Source organism: Elephas maximus, chromosome 26 (assembly GCF_024166365.1).
Source record: "Elephas maximus indicus isolate mEleMax1 chromosome 26, mEleMax1 primary haplotype, whole genome shotgun sequence".
NCBI lineage: Eukaryota > Metazoa > Chordata > Mammalia > Proboscidea > Elephantidae > Elephas > Elephas maximus.
This window is the reverse complement of record NC_064844.1, coordinates 39,009,124-39,029,043: the sequence shown is the minus strand read 5'-3', so window position 1 is coordinate 39,029,043 and position 19,920 is coordinate 39,009,124. Positions and strand designations below refer to the sequence as shown.

The 19,920-nt window shown below is 44.3% G+C and overlaps 1 protein-coding gene and 1 pseudogene across 4 annotated transcripts in view; one reads left to right on the top strand and one right to left on the bottom strand.

Moving 5' to 3' along the window:
- The window catches only part of LOC126067940 (uncharacterized), a 34,097-nt pseudogene extending 23,891 nt beyond the window's left edge, over window positions 1-10,206 (bottom strand).
- Window positions 1-19,920, top strand: part of MRAS (muscle RAS oncogene homolog) — an 85,192-nt gene that overhangs the window by 29,994 nt on the left and 35,278 nt on the right. For 3 of the 4 annotated variants that reach the window (XR_007515504.1, XM_049870214.1, XM_049870213.1), the window contains one exon: window positions 15,533-15,743. The exons of the other annotated variant lie outside the window; for it this stretch is intronic. Coding sequence is in view for 2 of the 3 variants with exons in the window: in XM_049870214.1 (XP_049726171.1) it covers window positions 15,551-15,743 (193 nt within the window). In the remaining variant the exon portion in view is untranslated. The remainder of the gene's footprint in view (window positions 1-15,532; window positions 15,744-19,920) is intronic. 4 annotated transcript variants of the gene reach the window in all.

Genomic DNA, 19,920 nt, shown 5'->3' with positions numbered 1-19,920 from the left:
CAGGATCAATCATACCAGCCAGTATGGTAACTCCCTTCTTTGCCTGTTGATCCAGAGGCATACGGAGCCCAAAGTGGCCAGGTGGCATTCTTAGCTTCTAGTTCAGTGGAATCAGTGATGTCTCCAGGTGGGAGCATTCTTCCCTTTCGAACTAAGACCTCTAGACCTGCAGAGCATTAGGTCATGGGGGCAGGAAGCAAAAACTTTGTGAGCAGGACACTAGGGGTAATAGTAATAGTTACTGGATCCATAAATCCTGGATATGGGAGAAACAGCACCATATATTGGACCTGGTTTACAGCATGTACAACCTCCTGGAGAACACTGCCCAAACCCAAACCCTGTATTGCCACCTAGCTGGCACCATAAATGTGCCTTAAGGAGGCCATTCCATTGTTCTGTCAAGCCACCTGCTTCAGGATGATGGGGAATATGATAAGACCGGTGAATTCTATGAGCATGGGCCCATTGCCGCACTTCATTTGCTGTGGAGTCCCTTGATCCAAGACAATGCTGTGTGGGATACCATGACAATGGATAAGGCATCCTGTTAAGTCCACGGATGGTAGTTTTGGCAGAAGCATCGAGTGCAGGGAAGGCAAATCCGTATTTAGAGTATCTTCTCCATTAAATACAAAATGCTGCCCTTTCCGTGATGGAAGTGGTACAGTGTAATCAACTTGCTTCCAGGTTGCTGGCTGATCACCTTGAGGGATGGTGCCTTATCAGGTACTCAGTGTTGGTCTCTGCTGCTGGCAGATTGGGCACCCAGCAGTGGCTGTAGCCAAGTCACCCTTGGTGGGTAGAAGTCCATGTTGCTGGGCCCATGGATAACCTCCATCCCTGCCACCATGGCTACTTTGTTCATGAGCCCATTGAGCAATAATGGAAAAGAGTGGTTCCCACAGAATTTGTTATCGTATCCACTTGATTATTAAAATCATCTTCTGCTGAGGTCACCCTCTGGTGAGCATTCACATGAGACACAAATATCTTTACTTCTTTGGCCCATTCAGAGAGGTCCATCCACATACCTCTTCCCCGTAAATCCTTTTCTCCAATTTTCTAATCATGTTCCTTCCAAGTCCCTGATCATCCAGCCAAACCATTAGCCACAGCCCATGAATCAGTATACAGTCATACATCTGGCCATTTCTCCTTCCAAGCAAAGTGAACAACCAGTGCACTGCCAGAAGTTCTGCCCATTGGGAGGATTTCCCTTCACCACTGTCCTTCAGGAAGGTGCCAGAAAGGGGCTGTAGTGCTGCCGCTGTCCACTTTCAAGTGGTGCCTGCATATCACACAGAATCATCTCTAAACCAGGCATGAGTTCTCTTCTTCTGTCAATTGATCATAAGGAACTCCCCATGAGGCCATCGGTGCAGACTGGGAGATGGATGGTAATGGGACAGGGGTGGAGACCATAGGCATTTGGGCTACTTCTTCAGCAACTTACTTGTGCCTTTAGGTCATGCTCAGGCCTGATCTTGTATATACCATTTCCGTTTAATGATGGAGTGCTGCTGTGCATGTTCAACTTCATGACTCTGTGAGTCAGACAACATCGAGTTCACGCTGGGCAGCTCAGACCGCATGGTGATTTGGTGACCCATAGTTAAGTGTTCAGTCTCTACTAAAGCCCAGTAACAAGCCAAAAGCTGTTTCTCAAAAGGAGAGTAGTTATCTGCAGAAGATGGCAGTGATTTGCTCCAAAATCCTAAGGGTTTGCACTGTGATTCAATAATAGGGGCCTGCCAAAAATTCCAACCAGCATCTCTTTCTGCCACAGACTCTTCAAGCACCATTGGAGCAGCCGGATCAAATGGCCCAAGTGGCAGATTAGCTTGCACAGCAGCCTAAAGCTGTTACAGAGCCTTCTCTTGTTCTGGGCCCCACTCAAAACTAGCAGCTTTTTGAGTCACTTGATGCATAGACTGGAGTATCACACCCAAATGAGGAATATGTTGCCTCCAAAATTCAAAGAGGCCTACTAAGTGCTGTGTCTTCTTTTTAGTTGTAGGAGGAGCCGGATGCAATAACTTTACCTTCACTTTAGAAGGGATATCTCGACATGCCCTATACCACTGGACCCCTAGAAATTTCACTGAGGTGGAAGGTACCTGAATTTTTGTGGGATTAATTTCCCACCCTCTAGTACACAAATGTTTTACCAATAAGTCCAGAGTCATCGGCTCTTCTTCCTTAGTAGATCCAATCAGCATAATGTCATCAATGTAATGGACCAATGTGACATCTTGTGGAAGGGAAAGGCAATCAAGTTCCCTGCAGACTAAATTATGACCTAGGGCTGGAAAGTTGATATAGCCCAGAGGAAGGCAACTGAAGGTGTATTCTTGGCCTTGTCAGCTGAAGGCACACTGCTTCTGATGGTTCTTTAAAACAGCTATGGAGAAAAAGGCCTTAGCCAGACCAGTAGCTACACACCAGGTACCAGGAGATGTATTAATTTGCTCAAGGAATGAAACTACATCTGGAACAGCTGCTGCAATTGTAGTCACAGCCTGGCTAAGTTTTCGATAATCTACTGTCATTCTCCAAGATCCATCTGTTTTCTGCACAGGCCAAATTGACGAGTTGATTGGGGATGTGGTGGGAATCACCACCCCTGCATCCTTCAAGCCCTTGATGGTGGCGGTAACCTCAGCACTCCCTCCAGAAATGCAGTATTGCTTTTTGTTTATAGTTTTCCTAGGTAGAGGCAGTTCCAATGGCTTCCACTTGGCTTTTCCTACCATAATAGCCCCTACTCCATTTGTCAGGAATCCCAGTGTGGAGGTTCTTCCAGTTGCTGAGTATATCTATTTTAATTAGGCATTCTGGAACTGGGGAAATCACTACAGGATGAGTTTGGGGACCCACTGGGCCTACCGTGAGAAGGACATAAGCTAAAACTCCGTTAATAACCTAACCAGCATATGCCCCTATTCTGACTGGTGGGCCCAGTGATGTTTTGAGTCTCCTGGGATTAGTGTAAGTTCAGAGCGAGTATCCAGTAATACCTGAAAAGTCTGATTATTTCCTTTTCCCCAATGAACAGTCACTGTTGTAAAAGGCCTTAGGTCCCTTTGGGGAAGGCTGGGAGAAAGATTAACAGTATAAGTTTATGGCAGTGTATTAGAGTCCTTCCTCAAGGGGACCCAGCCTCTCCTTCGTTCAAGGGGTTGTGGGTCTTTAAACTTGCTCAAGTCTGGGAATTGATTGAGGAACTGTGACTATTCTGGTGATATAAGTTAGACTGCTCTTCACCTGACCTAGAATTCATCCATTTGTACAGATCAAGTAATATTTAGTAGATTTCCTATCTTTTTAACTCCCAGGGACACCAGGACTAAGTAGCCAACACCATAAGCCTATACGAGTCACATTATTCTGATTACTGCTTTGACTCCACTGTCCATTATTGTAACCATGCCCACCTTGTCTTTGTCAGTTGAGTACAGTCACTTGACCTCTACTACCATGGGGTCCAGTCAGCCTCATTGTAGTCAGGTGTCTTAATTCAATTAGGGCAGTTCCCACTGTCAAATCTGATTTATATAAAATAGCAGTCACAGCAGTCTTCAAGGATGCTGGGGCTCCCTTCACAAATTTGTTCCTCACTGTTGTGGTAAAAGGTGTGTCCTCTGGGCACTCCACGCCTGGGTCAGTGGGTCTAACCTGATAAATCCACTCTAAAATGCCAATTTCCCTAAGCCATTGGATACCTTTTACCATATACCAAGGCAGATCTGATATTTCAAGTTAATTTAGTGTAGGCCACCATGTAATCCATGTTTCAGCAACCCAACCAAATAAACTATTAGATCCTTTCCTAACTTCCCAAGCTGAAACATCGAATGAAGAATCTGTGCTTAATGAGTCCATATCAATAAAGTCAGACTGATCCATCTTTATGTTCCTTGCAACATTATCCCACACCCTTAATAGCCATTCCCACACATATTCCCCAGGTTTCTTATTGTACATATTAGAAAAGTCAAACAGTTCTTTTGGAGTGTAGCGTACCTGCTCCTGGGTCACACTTTGTACTTCGCCTTTTGTTGCTCCCTGGGACTTAAGTGTAGCTATAAGTTTTTTTTTTTTTTTATAGGTATAGGAGCCAAAATGGGTGGTAGGGATGTGTTTTGAGGACATTCAGCATTGTCTTGTAAGGCATCTGCCTCAGGTGATGCCCCAGGCAATGACTCAAAGGCATTTCAGACACAGCTGGGTTAATCTCATCAGACGGGGATAGAGGGGCTAATGGTTTTACTGGGGAGGGTGGCTTAGCAGACAAAGGTGGATAATCTCTTTGGATGAGAGATAGAGGGCTGGCTCTGTTGGCAGGAGTGATTCAATGTAATTTAGGGGCTCATTGTCCCCATCTTCTTGATTATCTGCCCAGATGTCCCCATCCCAAGTTTCTGGATCCCATTTCTTCCCACAATGCCCTCACTTTAACTTCAGACTCCATTCGAGTTTGGTAATGCAATGGGCATTGTAATTCAGCCAGTCATACAATAAGACTCTGGGTTTGGTTTTTGGCAATATCTGCTCTGTTACTACAAGAAACAAGGCTTTCTTTCAAGGTACAAGTGGAAACTTTGAGATCTTTGTGCAGCGCTTGAGCTTTGACTCTGAAGCCCTGAGCTCATCTCTTTCTTTCACCACTTTGTCTAGAGAAAGTAGTACCAACTGACCAGCTTCCTTATACTTCTTATTATGACAAAATTGTAGAAAGTTATCAAGCTTCCGATCACCTAGAACCTTGCCTCTCATCAATACCTGATCTGTTGGTGGTGATGTTTTGTGTATTTCTATTGCCACCTCACGCCATGGATTACTCTTTACTACTGCCCTCATTACTACTGGAAGCAGAGTTATCAGTATCTTTAAGACTAACCAGACTTGAGAACCAATTTAGAGAACTCATCCTTCCATTTTTTTTTCCTCTAGAACCACTGTCAGTACCCAATGTCTTAGGCTGGGTTTTGGTGTGTGTGTACATATACATACACACCAAAAACCAAAACTGTTGCTGTTGAGTTGATTAGAGAGAGAGAGATTGATTTATAGCCAGGAAATGTCTCATGCAGTTGTAGAGGCTGGAATGTCCCAAGTTTGTGGGTCAGGTTGGAGGCTTCTCCTGACTCACTTGGCTGCAGGGCTGACGAACCCTAAATCAGCAGGTCAGATGACAGACCTCTGGCTCACAGGCTGTGGAGGCTGACAAATCCCAAGATCAGCAGGTAAGACAGTAGGCCGCTGGCCTATAGGCTGTGGATGCTGATGAATCCCAAGATCGGCAGGTGAGCTGCTAGCTCACATCTTAAGAACCGGAGGTCAGATGCAGGATCCAGACTGAGCAAAAGCCAACGAGATTTGCCAGAAAGTCCACATATACTGGATGCAAGCTACAACCCCAAGGAAACTCCCTTTCAACTGATTGGCTACTTACAGCAGATCTCATCATGGAGGTGATTACATTATATCAGATCTTACAGCAGATCTCATCATGGAGGTGATTACATTATATCAGATCTTATTATAGAGGTGATTAAATCATTACATAGCTGCTAAACTACATCATAGCTGCCAAACCACTGAGAATCATGACCCAGACAATTTGGCATACCATCTTAACCATCAGAGCCCCATATAATTTCTGCTCTTGTGCCAGCAGTCCAAGCATGATCCTGGCAGAGGAGTTGAATTTGGTAGAAAAAGAGGGGCTAATGTATTAACAGAAGAGCTATAGAGTTCTCCCACCACCTGTCTGTCAGTTTGTCATACTCTGGTGGCTTGCATATTGTTATGATGCTGGAAGCTGTGCTATTGATATTTCAAATACCAGCAGGGTCACACAGAGTAGACAGGTTTCTGCGGAGCTTCTAGACTAAGACAGACTAGGAAAAAAGGCCTGGCTATCTACTTCCAAAAATTAGTCGATGAAAACCCAATGGATCACAACAGAATACTGTCCAATATAGTACTGGAAAATAAACCCCTTAGTTTGGAAGGCACTCAAAATACACAGTGGTGGCAACAATGGACTCCAGCATACCAATGAAGATGGCACAAGACTGGGCTGCATTTTGTTCTGTTGTACATGTGGCCACCGTAAGTTGGAGCAGACTCAATGGCAACTAACAACAACAATAAAATTCTCCAGAAATAACCAGGCAGGCTACCCTCAAATGTCCTGAATCTTTCCCATGATGCAAGATGGCCACCAGGTAAAATGTTTTGGAGGAAACCAGAGGGCAGTGGCTTTAGATATGGATGACAAACAAGTTTCCTCTCTGGGACCAATCAACTGGTTCTGGTTGCCAAAGGTGCTGTGTTGAAAAGGGTTCTAAAACTGAGCAAAGAAGAGGGCCATGATTGATTAGTGATGCCTGCTGTGGATCTGGGCATGAGGAGGGTCAGCACCCATGCCACATGTTCACCATCTAGACCTGATGATCTTTAAGATCCTTCACAGCCTGAAGTAATCAGGCCTTTGAACCTCTGCTGATCATTTACATTTCTAACAAGTTCCCTGCTGAGAATTTGCATGTCCATCCCAGATATACTGAATCAGAACCTACAGTTTAACAAGATCCAGGTGATTCTTATGTATATCTTCCTTGGAACTAGTTAGAAATGCAAAATCTGAGAAGGGAACTTGTTAGAAATACAAATTTTCATCAGGGGTTCAAATTAGAATGAACTGGTTCGAAGCCCTGGCTGTGACATACACGGATGGATGGGTAGTCAAGTCTTAGTAATGGAGTGAGCTGAATGCTCTGGTGGCTTCCTAGAGGAGTTGAGTGGCACAATGCCAGCGCTGGGCTTGGCTTAGCAAAGGTATGAGATGCAGGACTGGAACAAAGTATTGGGGAACAGAGAATGAAGCCTTAAGGAATACCAACTAGCCTAGACCGCTGGCGGCAAGCACACCATTTATGCACAGCCTGCAGATCAGCAGCCCTGGGGGAGCTGCCCATTTCTGGGAATTGTGTGAAGTGAAGGACAACTCCTGGAATGCAGAGCCATTTCCTCCACATGGGCTGGGTCACTCCCCGCAATGTGTCCTCATCCCCCTCAGCTGGACCCACCCAGACACCATAGAGATGAGATTAGCTTCCCAGGGCAGATTCAGCTCAAGTTGAGAAAGTCCACTCACTCTTCCAAGAACTCCATTAATAGTGAATGTGCCCGCCCTCTTCCAGCCTTATTGACTTAGAAAACTTGTAGTTGGACTGATGGGGTGAGAGGAAATCTTTAAAATAATTACTATAGAAATGGAGAAGCAAAAAGCAATGAAAACCAAACTTTCAATAAAATTGGAAGCATCTGTGGGAGAGGGTCTGGGTTGGCCACTGCCCTAGCCTCTGAAAATCTGGGTGGTACAAACAGTTAACATACTTGCCTGCTAACTGAAAGGTTGGCAGATAGACTCTACCCAGAGGCACCTGAGAAGAAAGACCTGGCAATCTATTTCCAAAAAATTAGCCATCGAAAACCCAATGGATAAAAAGATTACCTACAGACTGGGAAAAAGTTTTTAGCTGTGACATTTCCAATCAGCATCTGATCTCTAAAATCTATGTGATACTGCAAAAACTCAACTACAAAAAGACAAATAATCCAATTAAAAAATGGGCAAAGGATATGAACAGGCACGTCACTAAAGAAGACATTCAGGTAGCAAAGAGATAAACATGAGGAAATGCTCACGATCTTTAGCCATTAGAGAAATGCAAATCAAAACTACAATGACATTCCATCTCACTCCAATAAGGCTAGCATTAATCCAAAAAACACAAAATAATAAATGTTGGACAGGTTGTGGAGAGACTGGAACACTTACACACTGCTGGTGGGAGTGTAACATGGTACGACCGCTTTGGAAATTGATTTGGTGCTTCCTTAAAAAACTAGAAATAGAACTACCATATGATCAACAGTCCCACTCCTTGGAATGTATGCTAGAGAAATAAGAGCCTTTACACAAATAGATACATGGACACCCATGTTCATAGCAGCACTGTTTACAATAGCAAAAAGATGGAAGGAACCAGGGTGCTCATCAACGGATGAATGGATAAATAAATTATGGTATATTCACACAATGGAATACTACGCATCAATAAAGAACGATGATGAATCCGTGAAACATTTCATAACATGGAGGAATCTGGAAGGCATTATGTTGAGTGAAATTAGTCAGTTGCAAAAGGACAAATATTGTATGAGACCACTACTATAAGAAGTCAAGAAATAATTTAAACAGAAGAAAATATTCTTTGATGGTTACGAGAGTGGGGAGGGAGGGAGGGAGACAGAAGGGTTTTCACTAATTAAATAGTAGATAAGAACTATTTTAGGTGAAAGGAAAGACAACACACAGTACAGGAGAGGTCAGCATAACTGGACTAAACCGAAAACAAGGCAGTTTCCTGAATAAACTGAATGCTTCGAAGGCCAGCATACCAGGGGTGGGGGTTTGGGACCATGGTTTCAGGGGACGTCTAAGTCATTTGGCATAATCTATTAAGAAAACATTCTGCATCCCACCTTGGAGAGTGGCGCCTGGGGTCTTAAACACTAACAAGCAGCCATCTAAGATGCATCAATTGGTCTCAACCCACCTAGAGCAAAGGAGAATGAAGAACACCAAAGACACAAGGTAATTATGAGCCCAAGAGACAGTAAGGGCCACATAAACCAGAGACTACATCAGCCTGAGACCAGAAGAACTAGATGGTGCCCGGCTACAACCGATGACTGCCCTGATAGGGAACACAACAGAGAACCCCTGAGGGAGCAGGAGAGCAGTGGGATGCAGACCCCAAATTCTCGTGAAAAGACCAGACTTGATTGTCTGACTGAGACTAGAAGGATCCCAGAGGTCATGGTCCCCGGACCTTCTGTTGTCCCAAGACAGGAATCATTCCCAAAGCCAACTCTTCAGACAGGGATTGGACTGGACAATGGGATAGAAAATTATACTGGTGAAGAGTAAGCTTCTTGGATCAAGAAGACACATGAGACTATGTGGGCATCTCCTGTCTGGAGGGGAGATGAGAGGGTGGAGGGGATCGGAAGCTGGCAGAAAGGACACGAAAAGAGGTGCTGTCTCATCAGGGAGAAGCAACTAGGAGTATATAGCAAGGTGTATATAAATTTTTGTACGAGAGACTGACTTGATTTGTAAACTTTCACTTAAAGCACAATAAAAATTAAAAAAAAAAAAGAAAACCCGATGAAGTACAGTTCTACTCTGACACCCATGGGGTCACCATGAGTCAGAATCGACTCAACAGCAACTGGTTTGGATTTTTTGGTTTGTAGTCATGGCCAGGGAAACAGCCCTGAGACTGAAGAGTGCCATGAAAGTTGAAGAGTCAAGATGACAGTTAAAGAGAAGCCCTGTGATGCCACAAAACTAACAGCCAAAAGAATTTGAGGCAGCATGGCATGGCAGCTCCACGCGTGAACTTCAGCATCTGGTGGATCCCTAGCAGCTGCCCACTGAACGGTGGAGGCTGTGACTGCTGCACGGCCCCTCCTGGGCACCATTTGTTCTGGCCAGGACTGTGACACTGTTTTGGAAGTGGTGTCAGGGAGGGGTGGGTGCATGGAAAGGTCATGGAGTCCCTGCACCCCTTGACAGCATCTGCAGCCGAAGCCACGTCTTTTATGTGTGCAGCTCACTTAGAACAATGGGCATGGTGTGTGTTTTTGATCTATGCTTTTGGGAAAAAAGCCCTGTAGAGCCCCTAGAAACTGGGCACTTGGGGAGAAGGGGGAAGATTTGGTGAGGGGTAGTAACCATTGGCCACTGCTGTTTCTGGAGGTTGCTGGGGCCTGGTACTGTCCTAGGTATTTATCAGGTAACCAGTTTCTGGGGAGCCGACTCTGATTCATGGTAACCGCATGTGTATCAGATTCAAACTGTGCTCCATAAGATTTTCAGTGGCTGATCCTTTGGAAATAGATCACCAGGCCTTTCTTCCAAGGTGCCTCTGGGTGGACTCAGACTTCCAACCCTTCAATTAACAGCCGAGCACATTAACCATTTGCACCACTCAGGGACTCCAGGCATTTATATCTGTTACTAATTTGGGTCCTCCTATGAAGATCCACGGGTGGCACAAAAGGTTTGTGTTTGACTGCTAATCTAAAGGTTGGTGGTTCCAACCTACCCAGCAACACCATGGTTCGATAAAGATTACAGCCAAGAAAACCTTATGGAGCACAGTTCTACTCTGTACCACATGGAGTTGCCGTGAGTAGGAATTGACTTAATGACAGCAGATTGGTTTTTGGTTTGGCAGCCTTATGTGATGTAGGTATTCTTAACTAGGGCCATGGAGGGTCAGGAAAGTGCTCCAAATGACTGGAGTGTACCAGATTGGAGGGAGACCAGGGACCCAACTCCTTTGCATATTAGTGCAAATATACCCTTATTCAGGGGGGCCTCTTTGTTTTCACTGGGCCCTTACCCATTCTCAATGACCCTGTTTCTCCTGTTTTATAGATGGGGAAACTGAGGCTCCATGAGGTTAAACAACTTGCCCCAGGTCACATAGGAGTCCATATTCGAGTAGAATTTGGCTGCCTGGCTGCAGAGTCCAGGCTATCACTGAGCCCCTAGGTTGTCTTGCTGAGAACCACTGGGGCTTGGGACAAGACTGTCCCCAGGAGAGATGGGACCCACTGAGCACACTTTGAAAATTGGTGGGTGAAAGGGTTATTCTGGGGTTATCAGCCCACCCAGCCCCCCACCTCCCAGAGACTTGAGCCTACCTCTGTCAGAAGGACGGCTTCACCTTTCTGCTTTTTGGCACAGGGAGGGATGGGTGAGTGGAAGGATGTATTAGGGAATATCAAGTGGCCAGTCAATGAGTAGTCACTGAGCATCCTATGGGTTGGGCCCTGTCTGGCCCTGTGAGAGGCAAGGAAATGAACAGACTTGGCTCTTGTCCTCACAGAACTCAGGATCCACTTGGGAGGCAAATCTGGCATCCAGGAAACAACTTCAAACCATGCAAGATGGTGCTAACCATGAGGAAAGAAAGGGAGCAAAAAGATGGACAGCAACCAAAAATGATACAGGGTCTTGTGTGATTGGTTCTGACTTCCTGGTAGAGGGAAGGGAGACAATCCCAACCCCTTATGGGAGAGTTACCCCTTCACCCTCTGCGTGGTGAGGGCCCGCTCAGTGGCTATAGGTTGTCTGCTTGTCATTCAGAAATGCCAGTGTTGAGCCTCTGGTTCAGTTTAAAGATAGCCAAAGTTTGCCCGTGTATGTTATTAAAAATGGTCTGCAGAGGAAGCGACATTGCCTTTTAGGAAGAAGTTTCCAGTATGAGTGATGCTGTCGGTTGCTGCCTGCAGGCTGAGCAGCTCGGGGCATGGTGGTTGCCATGGGAATCAGTGCGCAGACCCCATTGCGCTACTGTCTGGTTTCTGAGTGGAGGAGGCTGTGTGGAACCGCAGAGTCATTTCCCATGCAAACAGTGTTCTAAATAATGGGTGTCTTTCCCACACAGGCCCATTTAATTTGACTGTAATAGAGCACTGGGGCTTCTCTGGGGGAAAGGCAAGGACGCTGGGACTCGTGTGTGCCTGTGTTCTTCCGGGAACAGAAGAACAAGGCTAGAGTACACACTTTGAGCAGCTTCTCTGAGCTGGGCACATTGCATACATCTTTATTTCATTTTTAGAGTGATCCTGTAAAGTATGATTCTCCAACCTCATTTTAAGAACAAGAAACTGAGGCTGTGAAAAGTAACTTTTCCAAATCACTCAACTGGTCAGCAGTAGAATATCTGACACAGAAAATGAGAGAGGAAACTTGAAGGAGAACCTCAGGTCTCAAGAAGGCCTATCACTTCAAAAGGGCCTATCTGTGAGCCCCAAAAGGTAAAGAACCAACATTCTAGAATGATCTGTGACGTACCTTCTAAGTTGAGAGGGCTGAGGTGAGGGAGGGGGGCAGGTTGGGAGCATCAGCATCAGCAATTTGCTCCTTAACCACCAAGCAACTTTTTATCCGTGGTGACTTTTGTCATAGCCAGTGGGGACATACAGTTTGTTTGGTTTTTTAAAATAATTTTTCTTGTGCTTTAAATTTAAGTGAAAGTTTACAAATCAAGTCAGTCTCTCACACAAAAACTTATATACACCTTGCTAGTTACTCTCCCCCTAATGAGACAGCCGCTCTCTCCCTCCACTCTCTCTTTTTGTGTCCATTTCTCCAGCTTCTAACCGCCCCCCCCACCCTCTCATCTCCCCTCCAGGCAGGAGATGCCAACATAGTCTCAAGTGTCCACCTGATCCAAAAAGCTCACTCCTCACCAGCATCCCTCTCCAGCCCATTGTCCAGTCCAATCCATGTCTGAAGAGTTGGCTTCGGGAATGGTTCCTGTCCTGGGCCAACAGAAGGTCTGGGGGCCATGAGCACCGGGGTCCTTCTAGTCTCAGTCAGACCCTTAAGTCTGGTCTTTTCATGAGAATTTGGGGTCTGCATCCCACTGCTCTCCTGCTCCCTCAGGAGTTCTCTGTTGTGTTCCCTGTCAGGGCAGTCATCTAGTTCTTATAGCCGGGCACCATCTAGTTCTTCTGGTCTCAGGATGACGTAGTCTCTGGCTCATGTGGCCCTTTCTGTCTCTTGGGCTGGTAATTACCTTGTGTCCTTGGTGTTCTTCATTCTCCTTTGATGAAGGTGGGTTGTGACTAATTGATGCATCGTAGACGGCTGCTTTCTAGCGTTTAAGACCCCAGATGCCACTCTTCAAAGTGGGATGCAGAATGTTTTCTTAATAGATTTTATTATGGGGACATACAGTTTTTAAGGATCTTCCTCTCTATCACATGAGACAAGCCCATTCGTACATGTGTGGTGTGCTCTTGACTGCTGTGCCTCTTGCCCCTCCTCCCTTTTTACAAAGACATCATTTAGTCCTTTTTCTTTTTTTTTTTTTGGTGAGGGAGGGGGAAATCTGGAAAGCATGTCTATTAGGAGAAGGTACTCCCTATGGCCTTTATGAATTGGTGGGTTCCCTGGACTCATTCTCCTGTCCTCCCAACCCCTTCTTTCTTCCTGGGCTCACACTTGCTTCCAGAAGGGTCCTTTGTGATTGAAGGAAGGGAGACAGTCCCAGCCCTTTGCTGAGAGAGTTGCCCCCTAGCCTACTGCGCAGTGAGGGCCAGTGCTGTGGCGAGTAGGTTGATTGTCATTCACAAGTGCCAGTGTTGAGCCTCTGGTTCATTCAGGAAGTGTCTGCTCTGTGCCAGTGCTGTGCCAGGCTCTGGGGGTACAGAGATGGACAAGATGCAGTCCCTGCCCTTTTGTGCAGGAGTGAATGTGTACAAGATTCCAGGAGTAATGGTAGCCCCTGCACCAGGAACCGCAGGGCTGAAAGTATGGATGGACATGAAGAGTTTGTGCTCTCAGGGGTCCTGGGTGTGTGCAGAGGACACAGTGTGACCACAGGGCACTCTGGGAGAACACAAACCTGGTCGAAATAGAGCAGTGTGTGAGGGGCCACAATACTGGCATGTCTACAGAGGTCAGCATGGCAGCCAGGCACAGACCTAGAAAGTCCAGTGAACAAAACTTGACCCATCAGCTATGGACAGGCAGCTCTAAAGGTGTTTCACCAGGAGGGACCCAGTCTGATTATTGTGTTAACCGTGTATTCTAACCTGTTCCACTGAGTCTGAGTAGGTGGGGAAGCTAACTCAGCTCCTATGATCTGTCGGAGGCTCAACCCTGAGCTCAGGCACTGTAAAGGGAGGGGCTCACTGACCGTTTCCTGCCAGCTGCCTTGGCAAGCAGAGGGCATTTTTTAGTTCCCAGGTGGTTCTGCTTTGGGTGGTCTGAGCCCTGAATCAATTATGTTCAGTTCATGTCCTGTATCATATTTCCTTTCTTGTTTTATTTTGAAAAGAAAATCAAGAGAAACGATTTTCTTTCCCCATGCTTCTCTCTCACTTAATATTTTATATTCATGTAGCTGCCAGCAGATAATGTAAGCTTTAAAGCAGCCTCTTTCACAGTCAAACACGGTTCACCTCCACCCCAAGCCAAGACAAAGTTTCCATGAGGGACAGTGAGGAGCCGGGTCCCCTGACCCGGAAGGCAAAGTAGAGAGGGAGCTGGCCCTTACCCTCTTATCCCCTTTTCTCTCTCCCTCCAAGTCCCCTCCGGCTCCTTTGGACTGCCATCACTGTTGTGTATTCAGCCTGGGAGAGCTCAGTTTATCTTCATCTCTGTAGTGAGATGCGGGAGCCAGATGCTGGGGCTGCAGCAGGTGTTGGTCTTCCTATCATGTACCAAAGGAGCTTAAATCCCCGTGCAAATGAAAGGAAATTGCATGTCTTCAGGTGGCTTGAACATTTATTTTGTTGGGTACATCTTGATAGTGTTTGACTATTCCAGTATACAAGTATAATACATGCTTGTAGAAAATTGAAAAAAAGTTCCCAGAAATCTCCCTCAGAGACAACTCCTGCCAAACCTCTATGCCTGGATGCACATCTAGATAAGTGATATAGACGGATAACTTCATATACCTGAAATCGTATGAACTTGCTATTTTGAAGCCTGTTTTTTTTTTTTTTTAAATCAATAATTTGTTAGTGAATATCAGCATTTTTAATGGCTCCATAGTATTCCATTGCATGGATAAACTATTTTTTGACCAACATTTAGGTTATTTCTATTTTACCTGTTCTTAACATCTTTGTACGCTTGTCTGATTATCTGCTTAGAATAAATTCTTACATGTGGCATAGCTATGGTGAGGGTATTTACATTTTAAATAAAGGGTATTCTCTGTCCAATGCAGACAGATTGCCTTTCTCACTGCCGGGTATAAAAGCACCTACTTCCCCACACTGAAGGGAAATCCTAGATGTCAACATCAGGCTTCAGTAACTTTGCAAAGGATTTTGCAATGCCCCTTGCCTGTACCACCATGCAAATCAGTGTGACTGCATAACCCACATTTGTGTATAACACCCTCTCTAAAGAAATCTGACTACAATTGAAGGCTCATTGAGAGCCTAAAATAACTGTAGAGATCACCTAATCCAGCCCTTTTATCTGGTAGATAAGGAGAATGGTCAGTGACCTTCCCAAGGGCCACAGAGCCAGGGAGTGGCAGAGCACTCAGCACACACAATCAGTTGTCCTTCTGATCACACTGCCTCCTTCCACCCCCTCTATGAGCCACATGTACCATGCCCCTCCTTCTCCCAACTGAAACACAGATTCTCTTCTCCTATACAGAGGTAGGATCAAGCTTTCGCTCCCTCGGCTCAGGATTCATTTTTATACTTTCCAGGAGGTAGTCTGGCATCTCCTTGGTTAGCAGCTTAGATCACTGGCAGTGGCAACAACCAAATTGTTCTTTATGCGATTCCTAACCACCTCCCCCACCCCATCCCACCCCTCTGCGCTTTGCACAACCATCAGTGCTTAACATCTGATGCTGACAACTGCCCCTTCATTCCACATGTCTTGCTTCCCCAGGTCTGACCTACCAGAAACATGGCAACCAGCGCTGTCCCCAGTGACAACCTACCCACGTACAAGCTGGTGGTGGTGGGCGATGGGGGTGTGGGCAAGAGTGCCCTCACCATCCAGTTTTTCCAGAAGATCTTTGTGCCTGACTACGATCCCACTATCGAAGACTCCTACCTGAAACATACAGAGATTGACAATCAGTGGGCCATCTTGGACGGTGAGACCTGGGTGGCAGCCCTGTATGGGGGTGGGATATGAGATGAGGAAGGTTGGGGACTGCTGACAGACTTCAGTGGGGCAAGATGGTTTCCTTCATGTTGTTGTTATGGGATAGTTGGTATAAGGCCATGCAAAGTTTCCATGGTGTATTCTGAACAAGGAAGGCCCTCTTAGCTGGCTTGGAAGAGATTTGTGAAAACCAAAATGTGTATTCAACAGAGGAAAGGCTAGAATCATGCCACCTCAGTGATGTCATTTTTTTTTTTTTTTTTGCTGATTAGAAACTCTGATTAGCTGTTACAGATGTCTTTAGCTAGTAAAAAAGGGAAAAACATTATTTCTTAATAAACATAGTTTATTTGGCAAGTATCCTTTAGACGGAAAATCTGTCATTTGACATTGTTTCTAGTTTAGTCTAGATTAGCAGTTCTAAAAGTGTGGTAGCCCAGCCAGCAGCATCAGCATCACCAGGGAACTTATTAAAAATGTTAATTAACAGGCCCCTACTGATTCAGAAATTCTGAGGACGGAGCCCAGCTGTCTGTGTTTTAATAAGCCCTATTGGTGATGCTGAAGTTACAGAACCACTAACTTCAGATTATTGTTTTACTCTAGATTCCTCATGTATGATGACCTTGATGTCATCCCACAACTGGACTGGTCTTCAGTCATTAGTGTGCAATGTGTCAGATCTATTCTTAAGATGGTCTCTAAATTCAGGTGGGATATACTCAAGGTGGTACTTTGGCTCTCATGGACTTGTTTTAGCTTTATTCACCTTCTACTTGAACTTGAATATGAGCAATTGATGATCTCTTCTACAGTCAGCCCTGGCCTTGCTCTGACTGATGTTATTGAGCTTCACCATCGTCTCTTTCCATAGATGTAGTTGATTTGATTCCTGTGTATTCTGTCTGGCAAGGTCCATGTGTATAGTCACTGTTTATGTTACTGAAAAAAGGTATTACCAATGAATACGTCATTGGTCTTTCAAAATTCTGTCATGATTTCCCACGTCTTTTCTATCACCAATGCCATACATTCTAACTACTGATCCTTCTTCTTTGTTTCTTTCGCATTCTAGTCATCAGTAGTTATCAATGTATCTTGATTGCATGTTTGATCAATTTCAGGCTGCAAAAGCTAGTAAAAATCTTCAATTCCTTCATCTTTGGCATTAGTGGTAGGTGCATAAATTTGAATAATAGTCATATTAACTGGTCTTCCTTGTAGGTGTATGGGTATTATCCTATCATGGACAGTGATGTATTTCAGGATAGATCTAGAAATGTTCTTTTTGACGGTGAATGTGACACTGTTCCTCTTCAATTTGTCATTCCCATCGTAGTAGACCATATGATTGTCCAATTCAAAATAGCCAATCCCAGTCCATTTCAGCTCATTAATGCCTAGGATATCTGTCTCCAAGGGTTCCACTTCATTTCTGACTACTTCTTTTTTTGTTTGTTTTTTAATGCAAAAGTTAAATTTGGAGCAGAGGGGCTGAACATCAGCTTTGAGGGTTCCTGGGGGACCCAGAGCCTCCATCAGATTATCAGAATAATTCCATGATACCTAAAAGTTAATAGCGATCAAGTCTAGATTTTTAAATGGACACTGGCATTTTAAAAGTATGGCATTTTACAGGAATGAGGTGTTTCACATTATTTTCCAGTTAACTGCAGTTGTCCAGAAATTTTTCTTTTTTAATTTGGGACTGTTCTGGATTTTTTTTTTTTTTTTAACTTTAGAAGAAGGTTTACAGAGCAAATTCGTTTTTCATTAAACAATTAATATACATGTTATTTTGTGACATTGGTTGCCAGCCCCACGACATGTCAACACTCTCCCCTTCTCAACCTTGAGTTCCCCATTACCAGCTTTCCTGTCCCCTCCTGCCTTCTCGTCCTTGCCCCTGGGCTGATGTGCCCATTTAGTCTTGTTTTATGGGCCTGTCTAGTCTTTGGCTGAAGGGTGAACCTCAGGAATGATTTCAGTACTGAGTTAAAAGGGTGTCTGGGGGCCATACTCTCAGGGTTTCTCCAGTCTCGTCAGACCAGTAAGTCTCGTCTTTTTTGTGAGTTAGAATTTTGTTCTACATTTTTCTCCAGCACTGTCCAGGACCCTTTATTGTGATCCCTGTCAGAGCAGTCGGTGGTAGTAGCTGGGCATCATCTAGTTGTGCTGGACACGGTCTAGTGGAGACTGTGGTATTTGTGGTCCATTAGTCTTCTGGGCTAATCTTTCCCTTGTGTCTTTGGTTTTCTTCATTCTCCCTTCCTCCAGATGCGGTGGGACCAGCAGAGTATCTTAGAGGGCCACTCACAAGCTTTTAAGACCCCAGACACTACTCATCAAAGTAGGATGTAGAGCATTTGCTTTATAAACTATGTTATGTCAGTTAAGCTAGATGTCCCCCGAGATCATGGTCCTCTGCCCTTAGCCCAATAATTTGGTCCCTCAGGGAGTTTGCATGTGTCTATGAAGCTTCCATGACTTTGCCTTGGTCAAGCCGTGCTGACTTCCCCAGTGTTGTGTACTGTCTTACCCTTCATCAAAGTTACTACTTACCTATTGTCTCATTAGTGTTTTCCTGTCCCTACCCCTCCTCTCCCCTCCTCTCCCTAGTAACCGTCAAAGATTGTTTCTTTGTATGTGTAAACGTTTTTATGAGTTTTTATAATAGTGGTCTCATACAGTATTTGTCCTTTTGTGATTGACTTATTTCTCTCAGCATAATGCCTTCCAGGTTCATCCATGTTGTGAGATGTTTTGCAGATTCATCACTGTTCTTTACTGTTGCATAGTATTCCATTGTGTGTATGTAACATAGTTTGTTTTTCCATTCCTCTGTTGATGGGCACTTAGGTTGTTTCCATCTTTTTGCTATTGTGAATAATGCTGCAGTGAACGTGAGTGTGCATATGTCTATTTGTGTGATGGCTCTTATTTCTCAAGAATATACTCCTAGAAGTGGGATTGCTGAATCATCTGGTATTTCTATTTCTAGCTTTAAATGGCTGTACCATTTTACATTCCCACCAGCAGTGCATGAGAGTTCCAGTCTCCCCCCAGCCTCTCCAACATTCTTCATTTTCTGTTTATTTGATTCGCGTTAGTAATGTTGGGGTGAGATGTTATCTCATTGTAGTTTTGATTTGCATTTCTCTAATGGCTACTGATTACAAGCATTTCCTCATGTGTCTGTTAGCTACCTGAATCCCATCTTTAGTGAAGTGTCTGTTCATATATCCTTTGCCCATTTTTTAATTGGATTATTTGTCTTTTTGTTGTAGAGGTGTTGGATTTTTCCATAGATTTTAGGGATTAGACCTTTGTCTATTTATCATAGCCAAAAAGTTTTTTCCCAGTCTGTAGGTTCTCTTTTTACTCTTTTGATGAACATAAGTGTTTAATTTTTAGAAGATGCCAGTTATCCAGCTTATCTTCTGGTGTTTGTGTATTGTTAGTTATGGTTTGTATCCTATTTATGCCATGGATTAGGGCCTCTAGCATTAGCCCTATTTTTTCTTCTGTGATGTTATGGTTTTATATTTAGGTCTTTGATCCATTTTGAATTAGTTTTTGTATACAGTGTGAGGTATGGGTCCTGTTTCATTTTTTTACAGGTGGATATCCAGCTTTGCCAGCACCATTTGTTAAAAAGACTGTCTTTTTCACATTTAATGGACTTTGGGCCTTTGTCAAAGATCAGGTGGCCGTAGATAGATAGATTTACACCTGGGTTCTTGATTCTGTTCCATTGGTCAATTTGTCTAATGTTCTGCTAAAACCAGGCTATTTTGACTATTGTGGCTGTATAGTAGGGTTCTGAGGTTAGGTATTATGAGTCCTCCTACTTTATTCTTTTTTTTCAATAGTGCTTTACTTATCTGAACCTCTTTCCATATAAAGTTAACGATTCGTTTTTCTATCTCATTAAAGAATGCTGTTGGTATTTGGGTTGAGATTGCATTGTATTTGTAGATTGCTTTGGGTAGAATTGACATTTTGACAATATTGAGTCTACCTAGTATGAGCATGGTATGTTTTTCCATTTTTGTAGGTCTAGTTTGGTTTCTTGCAGTAGCATTTTGTAGTTTTCTTTGTATAGGTCTTTTATGTCTATCTTAGGCTGATTCTCTAGAAAAGCAAAACCAGTAAAGCATATATAT